At 51.1% G+C, this 22267-nt stretch overlaps 1 protein-coding gene across 1 annotated transcript in view; it reads right to left on the bottom strand.

Annotated features, from left to right (window-relative positions):
- The window catches only part of LOC123926443 (guanine nucleotide-binding protein G(s) subunit alpha isoforms XLas-like), a 53965-nt gene extending 33070 nt beyond the window's left edge, over positions 1–20895 (bottom strand). The window contains 3 exon segments of the mRNA XM_045980309.1: positions 18504–18551; positions 18554–18622; positions 18846–20895. Of these exon segments, the coding sequence (XP_045836265.1) occupies positions 18504–18551; positions 18554–18622; positions 18846–20895 (2167 nt within the window).
- Between the last annotated feature and the right edge of the window lie 1372 nt (positions 20896–22267).

The raw sequence follows: 22267 nt of genomic DNA, 5'->3' as shown, positions 1-22267 counted from the left end.
CCTGAAATCAGGCCCTTTGGGGATGGAAATTTTAGCTGGAAGCAGAGAGTTCTCAGCAGAATCCTAACCTTGGGAGGGTTGGGGGCAGTGGGGTGGGTGCAGAAATCGATGTTTCCAGCCGCTTCTCTCTGCGGCAAGGTGCGGGCGAGGCCGTGTCCAGGGGCAGGACTGGCGGCGACAGCCACCTCCGGGCTCGGCTCCACACACGGACCCTGATTACCAGGCATTGTCAGGGTGCACAATTCAGCTGCATGGGGAGGCCGATTCTCCCCGTGGGCTTAGCAGAGGGGCAGGAGGAAGCCGTTGGGAGGAAGTCAATAGGTTCTGGAACCGGGAAGATAAAATCCGAATGCCGTTCACGCTCCCAGGGAGAGCGTGACTGTGTATGAAATACCGGCTGTGGCCTGCGTGTTTGTGTTTGAAATAAAGCTCGAACTTACACGCATAATGAAATGCCCTCCTGCCCCCTTGCCGGGCACGGCCGAGCCACTGGGGGACACCCCCACCCCTCTTCAGGGACACTGCAGCGTTTCGGGCTCCCGTCCTGGCCATGGCGTCGCCTCTTGTTTTGTACAAACATCACCGCAATCCCCTTGGCCATCGCAGAACTTTCTGCAAAGAGCCTTGCCGGCGGGGCGCGCGTCAACGTTTGAGAAAACAAAGGGCAGAAAAGAGGAAAAAAACCGGGAAGGAAAGCGCAAAGAAGAAAGAGGGAGCCCACGGCCCTGAGCAGCACCGAGCTCTGCCGCAGGGATCTCTGACATATGTTCAAATACGTATCATGTGAGGAATCATAATATTCATCCCAGCCTTGCACTGCGTGCGTTCTAAGGAAACTCGTATGTCAGGAGCTTTCAAAATTAGCTTAATTTCCTTTTCCTAAAGATCACACATCTTGGAAAGGCCCCTTCTGAGTTACACGGGGGAGCTTAATTGGCAGGCTTCCGGGTTTCTGGGAGGGTATGCTAATACCGAGCAAGTCAAAATGGCAATCCAGGCCTCCCTCAATTGAATCATTAGCTGTTAATGCAGCTCTAAGTACCTGGAAGCGAAGGTGTGAAATCCACCGAGTGTCACTAAGCACCCGGTCCTCCCGGGGCTGCGACGCAGGGCAGTTGGGGGCTGTTTATGTAACATCCGGGCAGCAAGGCTGCTCGGCCGCTGGGTTATTTGCCGGCCTGGGCTCCCACCTCCTCGCTCCTTTCCCCCCCACCACCCCCGACATGATTTTTTTTTCTTTTTTTAAAAAAAGCAAAGCAACGCTATAGCACTCAAGCCCGTCATTTCCTGACTGTTCTGTGTGTCATCACAGAGGACGCTGGAGGAAAACATGGGCTTGTTATTATCGACCCGAGCCGGAATGAGTCAGGCACCTGAAGGCTTCAATCTGGACCTGACTTGGCCACTCGGATGCCCATCCACGACCCTCCCCACTGCCAAGCGGAAGTGGGGAAGGCACCCTGATAGCACCTGGAGAACTGGGGGAGGGGAGGGAGGGACCCCAAGTCCTGCAGGGTCACAAGGGAAAAAAGCCGATTCAATGAATTCGCTGCACTGGGGGGGTGCGGGGCAGGGAGAAGGGGGGGCAGCCTGGGACAAGGGGTGGGGAGGGAAGTCCACGGCCCAGTTGCCCCCTCCCCATCCTTTCCCTAGGCCTCCAGTTAGAATTCCGACAGTTAAAAATGTGACTCCCCGCCTTTTTGTTTTCCACCGGCCTTGGAGAGCTCTTTATTAAAATGCAAATTTCCCTTATGGGTAGCCCTGTAAGCCTTTGCCAGCTAATGGGATTAACTGAACCGAACACAGCCACCTGCGGGGAGGTAAGGGGGCCCGGGGTCAAGTCTCCGCTTCTCAAATATGCCAGAGGCTCATCTCAGAGGGCCCAGCACACAAAACACAGGACTCCCTGTTTCCGATCTCTTTCAAGGGGACTCTGAAGCCAGGGCTTGAGTCCCAGCTGGGGGAGCACCTGCTCACTGACTTCTCGTAGTCTTGATGCCCTCATCTCTGCCCATCATTTCTCTTGGGGTGGACAACACTTTGTTCGTGTCCTGGTAATGTGGCGGGATGGACAGAACAGCAGCAGGCCAGCGCGGGAAAGCGACTGCCCGAGAACTCATACATTTACAGAGCTGGCGACTTGTCACAAGGGACACTTTCAAAGTGACCTGGGCGACTGATTTTTCTGAGCGGGCAAGCAAGCTTCGGCTCGGGTCCTGCAATGAATTTTCAGTCACACTGATGGCTCCGGCTGTCTCTCGGGTGCAAAGCGTTCAATGTTACAAACGGTGGGGGCTGAAACTCAACTCTGTGAATCTGAACTTTACTCCTGGAACAAAGACCAGTCCCTGTCATCTGGGAGTTGCTGCCACTCAGTCCTCCACGCAAGAGCGTGTCCCTGGTCTTAGAGCCAAAAGCAAAGAATCTCTATCTGTAGACACACATTAAAAATTTGTGTTTTTATAAAAAGATCACGTAGGTGCTGAGCATTACAGGAGACCTACAGGTAAGATGCTCCTCCAAGAGTAATGCACAGATAAAAGTATTTGCTAAAGGAAAGCAGGAAATTAGTTCTGGAATTTAAGGTGTGTTTTCTTTCTACAGTGACTGGGAACTAACTGTACTACTTGCATACAGAATCTATCTGCATCAGAGAACAGGGAAAAGAGGCCCAAGCTCAGGGCCCAAGATGGAGGTCTAGAGCTAAGATGGAGGGCAGCTCAGGGCCTAAAATGGAGGCTGCAGCTAAGATGGAGGGCAGCTCAGGACCCAAGATGGAGGTCTAGAGCTAAGATGGAGGGCAGCTCAGGGCCCAAGATGGAGGTCTAGAGCTAAGATGGAGGGCAGCTCAGGACCCAAGATGGAGGTCTAGAGCTAAGATGGAGGGCAGCGAAGGGCCTAAGATGGAGGCTGCAGCTAAGATGCAGGGCAGCTCAGGAGCTAATATGGAGGCTTGAAACTAAGATGGAGGCTTGCAGCTAAAATAAAGGACAGCCTAGAAGCTAAGATAAAAGCACTCTGCCTCCATCAGGACTTCTGGTAGCAAACTACGAGCACTTTCCCATCCCACCCTCAGAACAGGAATCTCACAAAAGATTCTAAGATTAGGTAGAAGAATTTAAGCCCATCCCCTGACAGTGTTTTGAGTCCTAGATCCCCGGCGGCACCACCTGGCTCCAGACAGACCAGGGAGGAGAGAGGGGCTGACCAAGGGCAGTTGTTTACACCAGCCCAGGCCAGGCCTCTGCAGGCCCCTGGGTTACACCATGGGAGAAAGGGCTCTTGGAGTCCCAGGGAGGAAGCCTTGTCACCCCACTACAACGGGCTCCATCCCGGCCCACTTACAAAGCTGCGGCCTCAGACTGACATGGAAATCCACATGGTTGTACCTGTCCAACATGGACACACCATTGTTTGTTCTGACCCAGGTCGTTCTGGCGGGTTCTCTGTGACCTAATGATTAGGGTGCAATGACTTCACGGAAGCCCTGATTTGGCTTGCCCCACCAGCTTGGAGAAGTGTCGAAAGGTTTCTGAAGTCAGTTTTTTTGACCATCTTTCCATCTGCTCTGAACTGTTATCTCTCTCTGCCCTATTTCATTCCTCAGCAGACTTCCTGGGTTCGTTCTGATCGTAAGACCATCAAAGGAAGCCACAAGTCTTATACCTTTGTCTTCCCCATGGGGAAGGGCACATATTAGGCACTCGCTATGTGGACAGTGAACACGTCAATGAATGAATGAATGAATGAAAATGCCCAAGTGAAGGCAGACTCACCGACCCGGCAAGGATTTCATCCTTCTGAGGCGCTTGGCAGACACATTGACGGCTACCACAAGCTAAAAGATGCTACTAAAAAGGCAAAAAGGAAACAAAGCTATTTGGACATTCAATTTAACACCCCAATTAGGAAAAAACTTATCGGTGAGGGAAAATGGGTACGTATGTACCAAGAATCAGGCCGTATTCCATGCTCTTTGCCAAGTTGGACATAATTCTGCATATGAGGTAAACCTCAGATCTGCCAATAGTCAAGAATTTGAAAAATTAATTTGTGACAACTGTTTTCATTTGGAACCGTGATTTTCCTTGGCCAGGCATGTCGTTTTATGCTAAATTCCCATTAAACACTTCCCAGCAACCTTTCCCTTTCTCTGAAGAACAACCACGACCCCCCCGTCCCCCTCAAGAATTCCTTAATGTCATAGAAGGCCCATTTTATAAACATAGCTGTGGTGAGTCCCTTCTCTTGGCCAGGGGGACAGCCATTGTTGTCCCCCCGCCCCCCCTGGCCCCTAACTGACCATTTGCTAAGTCTCGGAGCAATACAAATTTAGGTCAAATCAATTAGTAACACATTTCTAACTCTTGGCACTTGGGAAGAGTGAGGACTTTTCCTCACCGAGAGAAGCTAAGCCTTGAGAGCAAACTGAAGCGCGCGGAACCCAGCAAACCCACTTCTGCCTCTGTGGGCTGTGCTTTTTTAAACAAACAAACCAACAAGGGCAAAAATTTGGGAGAACTGGGGTCTCACCGCAACCAATTAGGACAAGCCTTTGATTTTTTTTTTTTTTTCTTTTCACTTGGGTTAATGAATAAAGCGCAGGACAGAGAGGCAGCTGACGAAATATTTTCCCCACTAACTCCAGGAAGCTGAAGGTCTGCTCTGCTGTGTTGTTCCTCGTTGGAGCCTGAGAGATTTTCATCTGGGTGTGATGGTCGCTCTCCACCCACCAGCACAAAGTCATCAATCTTGTGTCTCCTCCCGCAGAACCCTGCTCCCCCTTCTTCCTCCCCCCATTCTTTCTCACTGAATAGAATGTCTCCCCTCTCTAATGAACATACCCAGGAGAATAAAACTTGTTTTTCCAAAGGGGGGGGTGGGGGCAGAAGAAAGGAAGGAAGGGAGGAAGGAAGAACAAAAAAGAAAACAATGCTTATATTGGGTCTAGCTGGAGCCAAATTCTCGAGGACACCAACCTGTAAACTTCTAAGGGTTTCCTCAACATCTGAGATGTATACGTAATGTACAGGGTGTTTGCTTTTAACTTTAGGATTGGCTTTGTTTTGCTTTGAGTAATTATCGAATCAAAGAACTCACGAAGACTGGATTTTTTTGAAGGATGAAAAGATCCACTGTGTGCCAGATTTCTTAAAGCAAAACTGTCCCACTGAGTGGGGCAAGGCATATGAAAACGGCTTGGGAAATCAGGTTGTGCTAGAAGGGGCTTAATTACTAATTTCAAAAAAAGAGTCCCAAAATCGAACAATCACTGTAGGACCGGGAGAGTAATGCGGGGCGGCATAAAGGGCCCACTGTGGGCGACAGAAGGCAGTGGTCAGAACTCAGGCTCTCTCTCTGGCATGCACCCCCAGGCTCCCAGGCCCTGCCCTACTCAGTGGGCTCCTGGCACCAACATCGGATAGAGGACGATACCTCCCCCTCCCACTCCGGGTCAGGCCCTCAGCTGTGCTGGAAGCTCCCAGGAGGCTGGCAGCCCTCCAAGGGCCTGTTGCCACCCCCTTGACTTGCAACCCGATCCTCCCTTCTAGACTGGGATCCTCCCTTCTAGACTGGAAGTTCCCACAGGGCAGGCACTCTGTCTCAGAGTTAAATTTACCCAAAGTGCCTTTTCTTTCTCTTTTTAAGACTTGGTCTCTGTGTTTACATCTTCACTGCCTTCTTCGCCTTCTTTTCCTTCTGTCTCTCTTTCAACAATAAAGACCTGGCTAAGGGGAGTTGGTTCTAACTTTGGGGAGGGGGGATCGTTCTCAAGCACTGGGGCATTTCAAAATCTCGGAGGAAAAACAAAGGAAGGGGATCCAGATGACTTTTCCCCTTTTCCCACGCCAGTGGGAGGACAGAGCAAGCAGAAGTGGAAGGCACGATGGAGGACGTGGGAAAACCTCTAAGGAAGTGTGCGCGTGCATGTGTGTGGACGCGCGCGCGTGTTGAGGGGTGGGGTAAAGCACAGAGCGGTTTGTATGCTGTGGTTAATTCCCTCTTTAGAAACATCCATACATCTGGCTGAAGAACAGGAGATAAGGAGATGTAAAATCAGGGCAGGATAAGGGTGGGGTAGGGGGATTTCCTGTCATACTATAAAGTCATTTTAACAATAAATACAACCTTCTGGAAGAAAAGGGGAAAGGGGGAAAGGGCCAGGGAACGTATGGGGCTCAGGTTCCCAGTCCTGTGGGCAACCTGAGTGGGGCGTATGGTCACGTGTGGGAGGCTCTGAGGTTCCCTATCAGGAAAAGGGGTGTCTGTGTGCATGTATGTGTTGGGGGGCTGGGGACACAGGCAAAGACACCCATCAAATGAAAAGGCCGAAGGCCCCCAGGGCCCTTAAGGCACAGATTGGCAGGAATGGTGTCAGAACTAACCCTCCTAGGGAACCAGGACAAAATGAGACCCCAACCTAAGATATCCCTGAAAGGTGGGGCTTTTTTCCGTTTGGATTTCCACATTCCATCTAGAGAATTCTAAGTGATCCCACTTCCTGAGAGCAGGCAAAGCCATTTTGAGCTCTCTGCTGACCTCTGGTGGGAGAGGAGCTCTATGGGTCCCAAAAAGGTGTTCTAAACAGGGGCAGCCCACCTGTCCTGTTCCCCAGTAACCCCCCAAATCCTGAGTAACACCCCCGGGGCTGCCATGGTCACGTGCCTTGGTCAAGGTTCAGGGCTGGAGGTTGGGAGGTGTGGGGAGAAAAAAAGAGCAAGAAAGGCTTTCAAGAAGCCCCAGAAGATTACGGGCTTAAGACAGGAATGTCGGAATAAACTTTGCTAACTTAAAAGAATTTTAATAGCAGGGTGGGGGAAGCTTTTGCCTGAAACTAACACATTTTATTCATTTCTTTGGGCTCTTCAACTATAAAAGAGGGAAACATATCTAGGAATGGTGTATGGAAGATAAGTTCTGCTGGAAAGGAATGAATTCCCATTGCAGGGATCAGTAGGGCCTCCCATGAGAAGCTCACGCGGCCCTTCACAGAAGGATGACCTCAAGACTTGTGAGGGGGTGGAAAGAAATGGCGAAAGTGTGCCTATTCTTTTTAGAACCAAGGAACATGGCCCCAGACGTTGTCAGCACTAGCTTCCCCTCCACAGAAACTTGGTCTAAAGAAGGCAGGTGTGGCCTGCCCCACATCCTGAGGCGAAAGGTGGTGGGGGGGGGGGGCGGAGGGGTGGTGTCCCACCCATAGGCACAGAAGCCTCTGCATCAACAAGAGTGTCTTCAGTGCACTGTGGGTTTGTGGCACTGAGGAGTAGAGAAGGGCTTAAAGGGGAAAAAACTAAAGTTATCCCTGAAATCTCAGAGACCCTGACAAACCCAAGGATGCCCTTTTAAGTAGGGGAAAAAACCCAAACCAAACCAAAAGGATAGGAATTCATCCTCGGCTAGTACCCTCTCTCCTAAGAAAGCATTGAGCTTCCATCCCAAATTCTACTCCCTCATCTCCTTGGATCTTCCCATATTGTCTCAAATGCTAACTCCTCCAGGAAGGCTCCTTGGGTTTCCCTGGTAGAAAAGGGACCTCTGCCCACTTCTGAATCTCTTTTCTAGCCCTTGACTGGGGTGGGAAAGATGCACCGCTCACATCTGCTTCTTGCAAGGATTTCCCAGAAGTGGGTACTCAGAAATTATTATTTACCAAAGGACAACAAATAGATCTAAAATGTCCTATACAGTTGGCCATTTTGGAAAGGACCCCTTAAAGGTTGCTGGGGTGGGGGGCAGCGTACCCAAGCTAACTAAACTTGGAGAACGAAAGTTTTAAAGTGAGGAGGACATCCCTCTCATTTTTCAGATGAGGGAAACTGGGACCCAGGACATTTACCCAAGGTCCCAGAACTGGTTCCAGAACCATGGCGTGTACCCGGGTTAGGAATTTGGAGGTCACTGTGATAGTGTTTTTTCTGTCCTGGCTAAGGTCTCCAGAGCCACTAGTTAAAAGTGACAGAATTTGTCCTCAGAAATTAACTGTTCAACTGAAAATCTTTCAAACTATCCCCTAGGCCTTGGGGGTGGGGCCTGTGTCCCTGAGAAAGAGGATTAGGGGAGGGGGATGCCCAGTGGCGCCTTGGGCACAGCGCGGGGAGTTTTGCAGAGGCAGAGGCTCCCAACAGCAAGAGCCGAGCGCCATCTGCCAGCCAGCCTGGAGCAGTCTTGCTTTATTTCACTCTTCATTTCCCAGCCCCAAACGGTTGGGGAATCCCACCTCTTTCCCTAAAAACAAGCTATTTCCTGAGCCAAAGTCCCCCTAAAATGAGAATATAATTGTTAAAAAAAATCTCAAAATTGAGGGGAAAGAAAAGGAAAGCCAGAAGGGAATAAGAATTCCCTAAGAGGCTGATTTCTGCCCCCACTTCTCTGCGGGGACAGGAAAGCCCGGATGGTCTTCTCCTTGACCTCTTCCTGCAGCATGAAAGATCAACTCCCAATTTGGAGCCTGCCTTCACATCTGAAGTCAGACCCCCACTTCCACCTCTGGAGAATCATGGTTTTAGGGCCAGAAAGAAAAAGAAAAATGAGTTCCCTGTCACCTGTCAACTTAAGTCTCAGGACAAGACATCTACGAGGGTTTTGATGTGCTCTACCTGGAATCCTTTTCTCAAGCCCTGCCCTACACCTGGGGTCATTCATTACCTCTTCATACATGAAGTTGGACAAAGAGATGCCGCCGGGCTTTCTCTTGGACCACCCATCAAATTTAAGTCCCTCCCCTGACCATGGCAGGACCCCAGGATTACTCCTGCAGAATCATCACAAAATGAAGGCTTTGTCAACACTTTTAAGAATCAAACTTTGGCCTTTTCTGGATATCACTTGGCAAATGCATGGGATCCTTGAATAGAGCCCTAGAAACCACAAATGTTCCAGGAATGAGAATCCCCCACTAACGCCTAAACCAGTGCTCTCTTTCCACTGTCCTAGGAACCCCCAGGAAACTGGGGATCCTCTGCTCACCCCTCCCCCATCAGATCAGACTCTCTCCCCCATCAGGGCAATGTGGGAAGACAGGAAGGAATAATCACCATTAGCACGTCCCATGCCAAACACCCCACTATGAATGATTTCCTAAGAGTGCTCCAGAATGACTGGATCCCATCAGGAAAATTTCCAAAGACTCCCACTTGGAAAGGGGAAACCTTCCTTCAAGTGTCCATCTTAAGACCAGCCCTGGCCATTTGTGAAACAAAATGATCTAATATGCTTCCTTTTTAGCAGCAAGAAGGAAGAAATGAAAGCACACGCAAATGTTTAATTATAAATAGCTATTAGTTTTCTGGCAACCAAACTTTAAAAAATTTTCCCCTAATGTCTGACATCTGTTTTTGGGTTCTGTCTGGAGTCTTCTAAGTATTTCCTTGGAAGGATGTTGTACTTGGTCCCAGGCAAAATGTCAAAATCAACATTCAAAAAACATGCCTTGGGTAATTTCGAGGATTCTGCAATAAGGATGTGTTAGGGGCACTGCGCTCAGCTAAAGTCGAAACATATAAAAAATAGGATTTTTTAAAAATTTACATATCCGATGTGCACTTTATCGAACTCGTAATCACTTTCTACCCCTCCCCCTAAAGTCATTCTAATAATAAAAGCAAAAGTGTTTAAATTCATATAGATGGCTGCGGGTGGAAACTCATTATTCTCTTAATTTTTTTTTCCTTCTAGATTTTGTGATTAACTTAAATACCACAAATTCCAAACGCTTTAAGAAAATAAAACTTCGCTTACGTATCTTATACAGAGAATGTATAAGATCTAACAGCTCTAGCAGAAGACCAGATGGGGACGAAAATATAAATATGTTGGGCTTAAAATACAATAAAAAAGCAATAACGTCTTCTGTAATGATTAACTGGGGTGGGGGGTGATGGTGTTTGGGTGCAAGGGCCGGGGGGCGGGTCAGGCCACGGTTTAAAAATGAAATTATGATTTAGTCTTGTTAGGATTATTACAAGAGATGCTGGTTACAGACTCTGTCCTAGGATGGAGGAGGGGGCGTTGACAATCTTATCTAAGACCAAGTACAAGATTCTTGATCAGGGAATGTTCCTGGATCATGACTTCTACTGGCACAACTATGTTTTATTTCCAAAGGTCTTATTTTACCTCTCTCGGGTACTCGCGGAGAGGCATTACTTCCACGGGCGCCCACCAGCCCACAAGGTCACTTCAGTTGCTAAAGGTTATGGGTCACTTGCATGCAGCTGGGTTGGCCCCTGTGGCCCTGGGACTCAGGTGACCCAGCTAAGAGCCTACATCCTTGCGTGTGCGCAGACACTACCAATTAAAGGCTCCATTCATGTTTTGTGGGATACATGCAAAGTGGGGCCAGCCATCCCAGGGCGGCTGTATTTATAGCCATCTGAGTCCTAGCCCCGATTAGCCTGGCATCCTTCTCTCCACTGCAGAATGACTTAATTTAGTACACACCAGACAGAGGGAGAATCTGCAGCCTGCTACAAAGACTCCTAAAAGAACCTCTAAGTGGTAGAGACGATCATGTAAGGGTTAAAATCTATTTAAGCCTTGATTTATCCTGGCCCATTGATTAGCTATGAGACTGACTTTGTTAATCAGAGTCTTAGACCAATTCATTACTTACTTCCCTGGGATAATTCCCTTTCCTATTCTATTTAGGGTCATCTGGGTCACCTTCTTTTCCACAATTTTTCGGAAATTACGTCTACCCAAGAATACAGGGTCACCACCACAGTGGCAAACATTTCTGACTGGTCATTAGTAACTGGAGTCAGGAACCTTCTCTCTGAAGATATCTTTCCTTTTTAAGGTGCTCGAGTTACGACATGTGTGATCTCTATCTTCCCCAGAATTTGATATTGATGTGTTAGGGCAGTATGTTATCAACTAGGGATGATGCTGTCCCCCAGGGGACACGGTTCTGACTGTCACACTGTGTATGTACCTAGTGGTGGTGGTGGGGTGTGTGTGTGTGTGTGTGTGTGTGTGTGTGTGAGAGAGAGAGAGAGAGACAGAGAGATGGAGGGACAGAGATGGGGAGAGAGAGAGAGAGAGAGGGAGATGGAGGGGAGAGAGATGGGCATCCAGTAGGCAGAGGTCAGCGATGCTGCTAGACATCCTTCAAAGCCTGTATGACAAAGTACCAGCAGATCTATTACGGAGGACCCGTGTGTTAGATACGCCCTAAAACCCCACCACCTAGCCAACAGGGAGATGTCACCACTTTAAAAAAAAAAAAAAGAGGCTGGGTCTGACGAAAGCTTTGGGGCCTATGGACTATGGGCTTTGTCCTGGGGTGGGGTTGGAAGTGGAGCAGGCCCCTCCCCACCCCTGCTCCCTGGCCCCTTCCCCTCTCATTGAATCACAGATACGACACCTTTTTTCTGCCTTACGCCGTCTCACCATCTAGTGGCCAACCTGAAGTAGCAACTTACCTTCACCATCTCTGGGCCCCACTACAGTCAGTCACCCCAAAATTCACACTTATGGGGGGCAGTGGGTGGAAGGACCCCTGAATGACAGATTTGATTTTCTTACTGTGTTCATTACGCATCTCGTAGGCCTACCGGACCCATATAGTCGGAAGCTATCAATCAGGAATTAAGATGGACACTTGCCAGGATCTGAGAAGCCCAAGAAGGCCAAAAAAACCTCGAGGGACTAATAACAAATAAGGTTTCACTTTTTATAAACAAGGACCTCACAGGCTTTTGCTTAAGTCCTTCGGACACTAAGGAATTACCATAGACGAGAAGACCGAAGGGGACGTGTTCACATGGTGGCAGGTAATTAAGTACCCAGACTCTTCCCAAGTGACACCACCAACCCTCTGGCATTTTCAGTTGGACCCAGGCTGGTGAAACAGGCCTCCTTGGCCCGGATTCTAGCGTTGCCACCCGACTTCAGTTTGGGGGCATTAACTAGGATGAGCGTTAGACCTTCTTTCCAAAAATCCCACACACTTACCTGAACGCAGGCTCCCTGTTTAAAAAAAAAACAAATCCCCTCATAGTCATCTGCACGCTAGCCACTGGTCTGATGAAAGGAAACACTGTCCTGTTTCATAATTAGGGACGAGGAGGGAGGTCACAGAATCTGTTGACGGGGGAGGTGAGCGCTGTGTCGATCAAGGGCCCCTAGGCGCCCCTGGCCTCCCTGGGAGGCAGCGGGGACGGAAGCCGGATCCCAGCGCTCCTTTGGAAGTGGGTACACGAGATCTTTCTTCCCATTATCAGCTCATTAAAGGCAGTTTAAGGTACTTAATCTGTCCCACACACCAAATGTGTGTGACAACGTCGGAAACGCTGACTGACTCATAATAAGTCTGGGATCAGATAACAATTTATACACCTCTCTCCTCACCCCAAACTGAATCATTAAGAAGCATTTAGTAAGATCTAATGTTCAAGTTAGCATGTGGGCAGAGCTCCACAAGTCTAAGGCTCCCAAAGTCTCCTGAGGTTTCACAAATTACCCTGTAGTTCAACTTGGGGTTTTCCCTCTAAGTGAGTACAACAGAAACACACTCCCTTCGTTTTTCTGACTCTGGCACAGATCGGTTCCCTCACATTCTTCCCGTGGTCCAGCCCCCAGTTCCTGCACCGGACACAACGGCTCTGGTAATTCTAACGTGAAAGGGGGGGCGCCGTGTGCTCACTGCTTGTCCAAGACCCAACCGCGCATGGGATGATCAACAATCATTAAACGTCAAACATTGCTTTTTCTTGTTGTTCTTACCTCATTCTTGGAGGTCTCATCTTCAATCCCCACTGACTGGACTGCTTCACCATCTGGCTGTTGGGAAGGGAAACTAAAAACAACTTTTTTTTTTTTTTTTTTTTTTGGCACATATAGTTAACATAGAACAATTTGCTCTCAGGTCCCTGGGTTCAACCACAGAACAGAGTTGGTTTACAGACTGGAGGATAATATAAATAATAAAAAGAGAAGGAGGTAGAGGGGGTGAGGGAGAGGAAAGGGGGATGGGGAAACTTTTCTAGGACAAGTAAAAACAAGGTCTCTCTCCTCATCTTCTCTTGGCCACGTCACTCCCCTGAGAGGGGCTTCACACAACCATAAATTTGGCAAGGTGTCATCTGTCTCCTGTCAGAGCTGGCCCTTATCTATATAGTATGTACAACGAGTGTACTCTGAAACGTAGAGAAAGAATGGGTGCCTCGCGCTTTGAGAATTTACAAGTTAACAGTCTCATGGGGAATACAGAAAACAAAGAAACACAAACCCCAGAGTCTTACTTGGAGCAGGGAGAGAAAAGTCTAAGAGAGTTTCTAGAAACAATGGTAACCATATTTTGGGCACGGGCCTGTGCCAGACACAGGGTTGAGAATTTCTAGGGGGTAACTTCACTTCTGGTATCTGGCCCTCTTTTTAGAGGAATTGTGGAAAAACGATGTCTCTTCCTCTGATTCTTCTGGAAATGCCCCTCCTCTCCCTCATTCAGAGGCTCCCTGGCCTAGCCCTATGATAGTTCGTATCTGGGGCCTCCCACCTGTCCTTTTCCCTTTTAGAAAGGCCGCTGAGGATTTGCTGATCCTCCAGCAGGACTCTCAGAGAGAGACAGACTCGGGCTGATTCCCCACCCTCCCTGAAGAGGTCAAGGTCTCACGCCCAGGGTGACCACAGGCCAGAACAGGAACCTGATACAACAAAACCCCTTTCCAGTCTAATTCAAGGAAATCTGTCAAGGAGGATGTCAGCAAGGCAAAGTCTCAGAGTCCTTGTTACTGGGGGACACCAGGGCTGGAGAGGGCTAATTATTAGACTGACTAATGCTTGACGGTTTCACCTGGGGGCGGTGGCAACCTTGTCCGATCGATTGGCCCAGCCCTTCCTATGTTGAAAATTGTGAATCTTCCTGAGAAATGTGATTCTGAAATGGACAAGTGGCTTGTTAATTTCACATTCCACTAGGAACCCCAGGAGGCACAAGATGGAGGTTCAGAAAGAACCCCTTTGCCACCAGTTCAAGAAATCAAGAAGTGTGGAAACCAATTTTAATTCTATTGAATGAAAGGCTATTTCTGTGTCTTCTGAAAGTTACTTTCCGTAGAAGCATTGGGGTGCCACAGTTTTGCTGGGGGTGACAGTGAGTTCTATTTGGTGGGGAAACGGATTCTGAAAAGTAGCAGAGGCATGACAGCATGAGGAATTTCAAATCTAGGCAATCAGACTACCTTCTCTTAAAAAATACATTTTTTTTTTTGCTTAATACCAATGTTCCTGCATAAAATCAAAGGTGATTTCTAAGACTATGCGCTAACTCTTGCTAAGCTAAGTAGGAATTAAGCTCCAACAAAAAGTAAGGAATACTTAAAAAAAAAATCGCTATGAAGAATATTAAAACAAGAGTGATTTTAATAGGGTTATTAGATCCAGGCTGGGATTTTAAGCCTTCTCCTCCTCTAACACTGCAAGTATAGGGAGCCAGGCACTGAAGCCCACTTTTTAGTATTATTGTCAATTATTATTATTATTATTTTAGTGGAACACTGAGTGAGGAAAGCTTTAGACCCCACTGAAGAAAACCACAGAGGTTTCCTGAAGGAAACCTGCAGCTGAAAAAGAACAAAGCCCAATAAACAAACTAAGACTACAGCGTTGCAGATGAGTTCAAGCAAATGTGGAAACCAAATATCCCCCTAGCCACGACAGGTATGTCAGAAACGGGGGGCTCACGTGTCATGTATGCTCAATGGACATTTATAACCGGAGAGCTGCTGGGTCTGGCTATCCTTCAGAAAGCAGAAGTCTGCGAGACACCTGTCACTTGACAAGGGATTTGAAGAGCACACAGCACACCCACCATCATGCTTTACATTTAAATAATGCTTTGTGGCCGATTACCACATTTTTTTGTTAAGCACGGTCTTCTCTGAGTTAGAAACTTTTGATTCCTTCACTTACCTCGAAGTCTTCGAGCAAAAGTCCCTGACATTTAATCTCTGAGCTCTCGGTTTATTTGCCTATGACATGGGGTTCTACCACATTTTTATTGCCCAAGGCTGTTTCAAAGGACAAATGTAACTTAGATGAAAGGCTTTTAAAACTACAATAAGAATGTGGTATCATTATGCGTGATCATTACTATTACTGGTTACTATACCTGAAGGCAGTGAGGCCATCCCTTTCAAGTCAGGAGGGGGTGTGCAAAAAGCCCAGGGACCCCACTTTTCTTTGCCTAATACCAATTTCCCATGATAGACATAATGTGGGCAAATTATAAAAATGAACCTACTTGTATAGAAAACATTTTTTTTTTTGAGAGAAATCTATGGGAAATTGGATTTGAAAAGGCAGGGGAGAATTTCGGCCTTTAAGAGGCATAAAATATTACTGGGGAGACAGAGAGGGAAAATCATAAAAGTCTCTCTTAATTCTAAAGATTTGGTGGCCCGATAAGCTATGCCCTTCCCACTGCACCAAAAAGCTCAGTGGAGGCATTCTGAACATGGAAAAAATGGCTGTACTAAAGAAGAATTAGGGGGGGGGGAAAAAGCCTCTTCTGCGTGATGGAATGCAATGCATCACTATTGTACCTGGTGGCATAAATAATCATACAATTAATTGCACTTCACTGTATAAATAAAGTGTTATGGCAAGCTGGCCATTATTATCTATAGGCTTTGCCTGCACAGTTCTAATAAAATGTAGCAGATACTAAAAAATTCTAATCTGCCCGCCCCTGCAAGTCTTAAAAAGGGGGGGAGGGGAATCATACCCCAATTGGGTTTCCAAAAACATGGAAACAGTCTATTCTTGAACAGTCAAACAAAAAGTCTTCATCTCTTACAAATTCTAGAATTTTAGTCATGTTATTGATTATCTATCTATCTCCTTTAAAAAAAAATTTCCCTATAATGTGGTTAAACTGTCTGGGCAATAAAAATGGAAACAGCGCGCGTGCGCGCGCGCACACACACACACACACACACACACACACACACAGCTGTAAAGCAACAGATGAGCGTGCATGTCACAAATTAGTGACCGTATGAAAGGATGCTCTTTTGACCTGCATTTTCAGGGGTAGGAATATATGGATGTCTTGTTTTGTGTCGGAATCTGTTAGCTAGGGGTCTTGTCCTAAATGTAAGTCCTCATCCTTCTTCTCCTCCCTCCCCATCAGTAGCTCAGACCCAGATGGGCTACCTTTCTTGTCACTTTGCCAAATGAAGGCTGGTCGGAAATGAATCGTTTTCCCAAACCGCATTACGGCAGCAGGTAATGCTGGCTGTCCTAGCTCAGGCTCGTGTCTCAGATGCCTGGGTTTTGGTCTTCTTGACCAGAGACTCCCTGAGCAGAGCAGAAATCAGGGCAACTGCAGGATGACCCCAGCAAATTTCCTTTTATTGAGGTTAATTTTTCACTCTGAACACAAAACAAGGGGGAGCAAGGTAAACCTCTAATATTCTTAAGGCTTGGCCCCAGACATGGACTGACAGTTTGCTGCAGGGTGGACATAATCTATGGTTTAAGCCCCCAGTCCTGATTTAAGTGGACTGTGCTTTCCAAAAGCCCCCACCCCCTGGAATAGAGGACTCGAGACACGGCAAAGGAGACTGTAGTGGAGATCTGCTGGGAAAGCTTCAAGTTCCAAAAGAGACAACAGAGACTCCAGCAAGTTAGGGACACTGCCAACTAGGGGGTGAGTGGACACTGTCACCTGGCTTCCTGACTGTATTCATTTGTGTCCCTTCCCCATCAGAGGCCAGCGTCCTAGAACTAAGCTCAGAATATTGAAATGGGACTGTTAATGGCAAAAGCAGTTGCCTGCAGGAAAACAGTGCGTTGTCATCTAAGGCTTCGGCTATAGTAGGGTTGGGACATCCCAGATTTAAAACTGCTTCCCTTCTATATGTGATCAGGAAAACGATGACGTCATTATTTCCCCGGGGTGGGCGTCACTAAAATGAGTGCCATGTTTTAAACTGTGATTTGTGAAAGACACACATGTCACAGAAGCCAAAGGTTATTGTCCATAATGTCATTACTAAAAAGCATCACACATTATAAAATATTTAGCCAACAAATGTAGCCCAGCTTTAGAAATTGTGATCTTTAAATCCCTTGAAAGGTTTTAGAGAATAAAATGAAGAAATTAAGATTGTGGAGTTCACTTTTGAAATTTTCATTCAAGCCACACATTTAGACTCTTGCTAATTGCTGCTTTGATGGACTGTGGCACAAGGAGCCAAAGTCTCAGATGGGAGCCAAGGCCAGGCTGGAGGAGGGGCAGTGGGGGGAGTGGGAAGGGCCAGAGAGGTAGGGAGATGGAGAGGAGGAGGGGGTTGGGTGGTGGGGGGAGAGAGTCCTAGAGGGGCCAGAGGACACCTAAAGGTGGGAAAGATGAAGAGAGAAGGAGGGGAAGGGGGGGGGGGCCGCCAAACGTACCAGATGTGGTTATGAACACAAGACCTTTTTAATTTCTTGGTATCCCAAGTCCATTTGAAGAGGATCTTACCTTTGATCCTCTCTGCCCCAGCTAAAGCTGCTTGAAAAGATTCACATGCAAACATTTACATATTTCACAAGTCATGGTCAACAGTTTTACCACATTTCGTCCATATACTTAAAATACACTGGAAACATTTTTAAAAATTTTTTTATTTTAATTGCATTTCGAAGACAAGACAGCATTCCACTCCTAACGCATAACAGTCTTTTTAAACCAAGCCCCTCCTACTGTACTCTTTGTAAAAGAGGAAATGATTGGCTTACCTCGGGCTCTTCCCTAGGAAAAAAATTATTTCATATTTTTTAAACACAGCCACGCCCACCCTCTTGGAACCAGCCCCGTGTAGGTTTGGATCCAGACCTGCCTGTAGCAGATTAAGAGGGTTTTTTTCCCCCCTCCTCCCCCCATCCCCCCACCAGGTGAGCTGAGTGTGTGCAGAATACTGAACGCATGTGTGTAGCCCCGACGCCCCAGATACCTGAGTGTCTGGTTTTTCAACCGTAAAGGCGGGAGGGTTTGGCGAACGAATGAGAAGTGAGGAAACGCTTAGCGCAAAGGGAAAAAAGAGAGAAAGACATACAGAAAAAAGGTTATGGAGGCCAGCGAGAGGCGGCCCCCTCTCCCCCGCGCCAGCAGCCCAACACACTCCCCGAGATGTCCCACCACCTTCTCCTCCGCATTTTTCGCGCTGCCCGCTGCAGAGCGCCCGCGCACAGGTACCACCAGAGTGTGCAGAACACGGAAAGTTTTTGCCCGCGCCATGGCGCAAAACACAAGACAGCCCGTTCCCCAGTACGAGTACACAGTCGGCGGGTAATCTGGGGGTGCCAGGGATGCGAACTGGGGGACACTTGAGCATATCATGCACAGCGACACAATACGGACACCAGCACACGCCAACGACAAGCTGTCTGAGTCCAAGCAGCACTGCCAGGCGAGGCGGGGCGCGCCTTCCCCAGCGACCCCAGCCCACCACGGCCCCAACCGGCCTAGCCTGGGGAACCCCAGGGCCCCTCCCCAGCAGTTCCTGGCTCACCTGAAGCCCCCTTCTTTCTTGCCGGCCCCCACCCCGGGACTGGGGGCATCTTACGGTCACTGACGCTGGCTTGTCCAGCCGGAAACGACCCTCAGTGTTGTTCGGCACCACTTTTCTCCCTGGAGGGCACATACTTCCACCACCCAAGCCCAACCGAGGCCCCCTCCCGCTCCCAGGGCAAAGTTAGGGCCCCTCACTGGAACTTTCTAGCAGTCTCTTCCCGCCTCGGCCTGGACCCCCTCCTCCCGCCGCCAGGCCCTGAGCTCCACCGGGCAGCCCTGCCACCCCCTCCCGGGGTCCCCCGGCAACCCTGCTCCCCGCGGGCAGAGTCCGCCGCATTACCTAGAAGCAGCAGGCGGTGCGTACACATGTACCCCATCTTTTCCTCCTGGAGTTGCTTGTCGATGAGCTTGCTGCGTTTCTTCTCTGCGCGCTTCTGGGCGCGCTTCTCCAGGGCTTCCTTGCGCATCTGTCTGCGCTTCTCCGCCAGGGGAATCTTCTTGACCTTGGGGCTGTGCGAGGCTTTGGGCTGGGGGCTCTCGGATCGGCCGAAGCAGCCCCCGAAGGCCTGCATGAGGAAGTTGCGGAGCAAGTTGCGCCGGGGCTTTCGGCGGCGGCGACTTCGCCGGGGCTGCAGCCAGCGGCGGCATCCGGAGGTCCCATCGTCGGACTCATCGCTGCTGTGGTCGTCGCTGCTGACCGACCCCTCGTCGTCGTCGCGGCTGCGGCCAGACCTGCCCCGCCAGGCAAATGCGCGAGTAGGCTGCGGAGTAGGCGGATCGGCAGCCTGGATCTCGGGGCTGGGGGGTCTGAGGAAGCGGAGCTTGGGTCGGGCTCCAGACGCAGGGGCGGCAGGGGCTGCCCGGGCGGCAGGAGCGGCTGCCCGGGCGGCAGGAGCAGCTGCCCGGGCGGCAGGAGCAGCTGCCCGGGCGGCAGGAGCAGCTGCCCCGGCGACTGGAGCGGCTGGGGCGGCTGGGGCGGCTGGAGCGGCTGGAGCGGCTGGAGCGTCAGGGGCGGCAGGAGCTGCTGCCCCGGCGGCGGCTGGAGCGTCAGGGGCGGCTGGGGCTGCCCCGGCGGCTGGAGCGTCAGGGGCGGCTGGGGCTGCCCCGCCGGCTGGAGCGTCAGGGGCGGCAGGAGCTGCTGCCCCGGCGGCTGGAGTGTCGGGGGCAGCAGCGGCTGCCCCGGCGTCTGCAGAAGCAGGCTTGGCCCCGGAGTCTGGGGCTCCGTCCCCCGGAGAGGGGACTTTTCCTTCTTCCGCAGCAGCTGCGGCTGAGCCTCCTTCCATCTCGGCTGCTTCTCCCTCAACTGGGGGTCTCTCTCCCTCTGCTCGCTCTCTCTTAACTGGGGCTCGGGAGACCTCGATGGGCGGGCCGTCAAGCGCGATTGGGGGGCTGTCCATGTTGACGGGAGCGTCGTCGACCCCAACGGGGGCGCTGCCAATCTCGAGCGGGGGTCCGGAGATCTCCATCGGGGGGCTGTCGCCCGCGAAGTGTGGAGGAGATATGACAGCCTCTCGGGATGGGCTGCCGATGGCGGCTGGGACCCAGAGGGGGGGCTCGTTCGCGGCGGGAGCGAGGAGGACCGCACTCGAGACCGCGGCTGCCGCGGACTGGCCGCCGCCGCCGCCGCCGCCGCCGCCGCCGCCGTCGATTTGTGGGATAGCTCGGGGGAGCCCAGGGGGTGGGCTGTCGTCCCCAAAGGCTGCTCCATCAAACTCAAATGGCATAGCCTCCTCAGGGGGAGGGCTGCGGTCTCCTCCAAAGCCTGCGTTTGCAGATCTGAGAGCTTGGGGCTCCTGGGGAGGCGTGCTAAAGACCCCCGCACCTGGGCCTCCTGGAGCAAGGTCTGCGACCTGCAGGGGAGGCTGGCTGCCACCTCCCTGGGCAGGCTGCTCAAATTCAAAGGGCATGGCTTCTTCGGGTGGAGGGCTGTATCCTCCCAGGCCTGGTCTGGCATCACCGAAGGCTCTGGGCTCCACGAGCGCTGGGCCAAAGACCTCCAGGCCTGCACGGGCCCCAGCGGTGTCTCCAGGCTGCTCTGGGGTAGGCCAGAAGCCTCCTGAGCAGGGCTGCTCGACCTCGAAGGGCATGGCTTCCTCAGGAGGTGGGCTGTAGCCTCCATGGGCTCCTGCTTCTTCGACGGCCTCTCCCACGTCCTGGAAGTTGGGCCTGGAGACCTCTGGGGGTCCACAGGCCTCACCTTCAATCTCGAGGGGGACGGGCTCGCTGTGAGGCGGTTCGGTCTCCATCTCTTCGGCTGCGCCAGGCCCAGGACTGGGGGCAGCTGCCCCTGGGGCCTCCAAAGATGGTTGCTCGGGCTGTTCCCCGAGTTCAAGGGGGATATCGCGTTGTCCTGACATATTATTGCCGTCGAGGCAGTTGCGCACGCCCATAACACGGTGGCGGACTCTTAAAATAAACTTGGGGCCCCGTAAGACGGAGCACCCAACCGAACTAGGGTGAAGAAAAAATTTTCCAAAAAATTCGAAGTACCAGCTAGAAAGTTCTCCAACCTCACTTTCCAACCCTCTTGAGGTCAGGGGGTTCAGGGCCTCAAACCCAAGACGGTGGCGGAAGCAACTCTGTTGTTGCCGGTGGAGTCTTGGCTCCTTCCTGGCCACGTTTTATCCCCTCAGGCTGCCCCCTGGCCCCCCCTTTGGCCTGCCCTTGTCCCCTCCTCTCACTTTCTGCTCCAGGCCAGCTCCGCCTGCTTGGATCTGAGGAGCGTGCCGATTCGGTCCGAAAATCGCTGGTAGTGCTCGCTGTCTGCCACCAGAGGACGCCGGCCCCGGTGCCCAGGCGGCTCCGGGAGCCGGATCCTGGCGCCGGTAGCCCCGGACTTTGGGTAAGGGGGCTGATGAGCGCAGGCCTCGCAGGGATGTTTTGGCTCCTTCCACTCCTCTCCCTGACTGATTTGGAGTCTTTCTCCTCTCTTATCCCCTGGCCAGAGAGAGAGAGCTCTCCTGCGTTGCGGGACACGTGACGCAAGACGTGGGCCCCGGGCTGCTTGAGCGCAGGAGCTGAAACCCTCCCTCCCAGACCCAAATGACTCTCCTCGGGGGGGGGGGGGGGGAGGGGGGAACTGCAGGAGGGTTTCATCACCCCAGGATACCCCTGAGCCCTGAGCCGCGGCCCCCGGATCCGGGCAGCCTCCCACCTTAAGCTCCAAGTCCGGAGTGCAAGGCTTCGGGCGCATGGGAAGGGGGCGCGGGCGCGCGCGAGGATGCGACAGGTGGTCGTGAGCCCACCGGCGGAGCGGACAGGAGGCGAGGGGCGAGGGGCTGCCGTGTGTGCGCACATAATTTGTTTTTAAAATGCCTTGAGGTATTTTCCGCCGTTTCCGCAGCTTTTGTTTGCCGGCTCGCGGAGACTGGCTCCCGTAACGCACTTCAGTGTCCCCCATCCCCACCATACTCCAGGGGTCCTCGCCGTAGCCTAGGATGGCGCGGGCAAGGGTTGCCCCCCTTTATGTGGATAATGATGAAGGAGAATTAAGAGGGTCTTCGGCACGTTCCATGGAGACCCTCTAAGTGTAGTTGCCGCGGCACTGAACGCGGGGGGGGGGGGCGCGGGACACACACAGAGACCCCGTCCAGCGCAGACCTCAGAGTTCCGGGGGTCTTACTGTTCTGGGGATGGGCTAAGGGGATTTCAGTTGGGATTTATGGCCGGCTTGGCGTGGTCTCAAGAGACTGGACAACCCTGTGCGCGCTGAACCCAAATACAGACACTGTGCCGCGCCGGCGGCAGCGGCTAAAATGTGCC

This window comes from Meles meles, chromosome 16 (genome assembly GCF_922984935.1).
Source record: "Meles meles chromosome 16, mMelMel3.1 paternal haplotype, whole genome shotgun sequence".
In the NCBI taxonomy this organism is placed as follows: Eukaryota; Metazoa; Chordata; class Mammalia; order Carnivora; family Mustelidae; genus Meles; species Meles meles.
The sequence above is the reverse complement of the archived record's forward strand: the minus strand, read 5'-3'. Positions and strand labels throughout refer to the sequence as shown.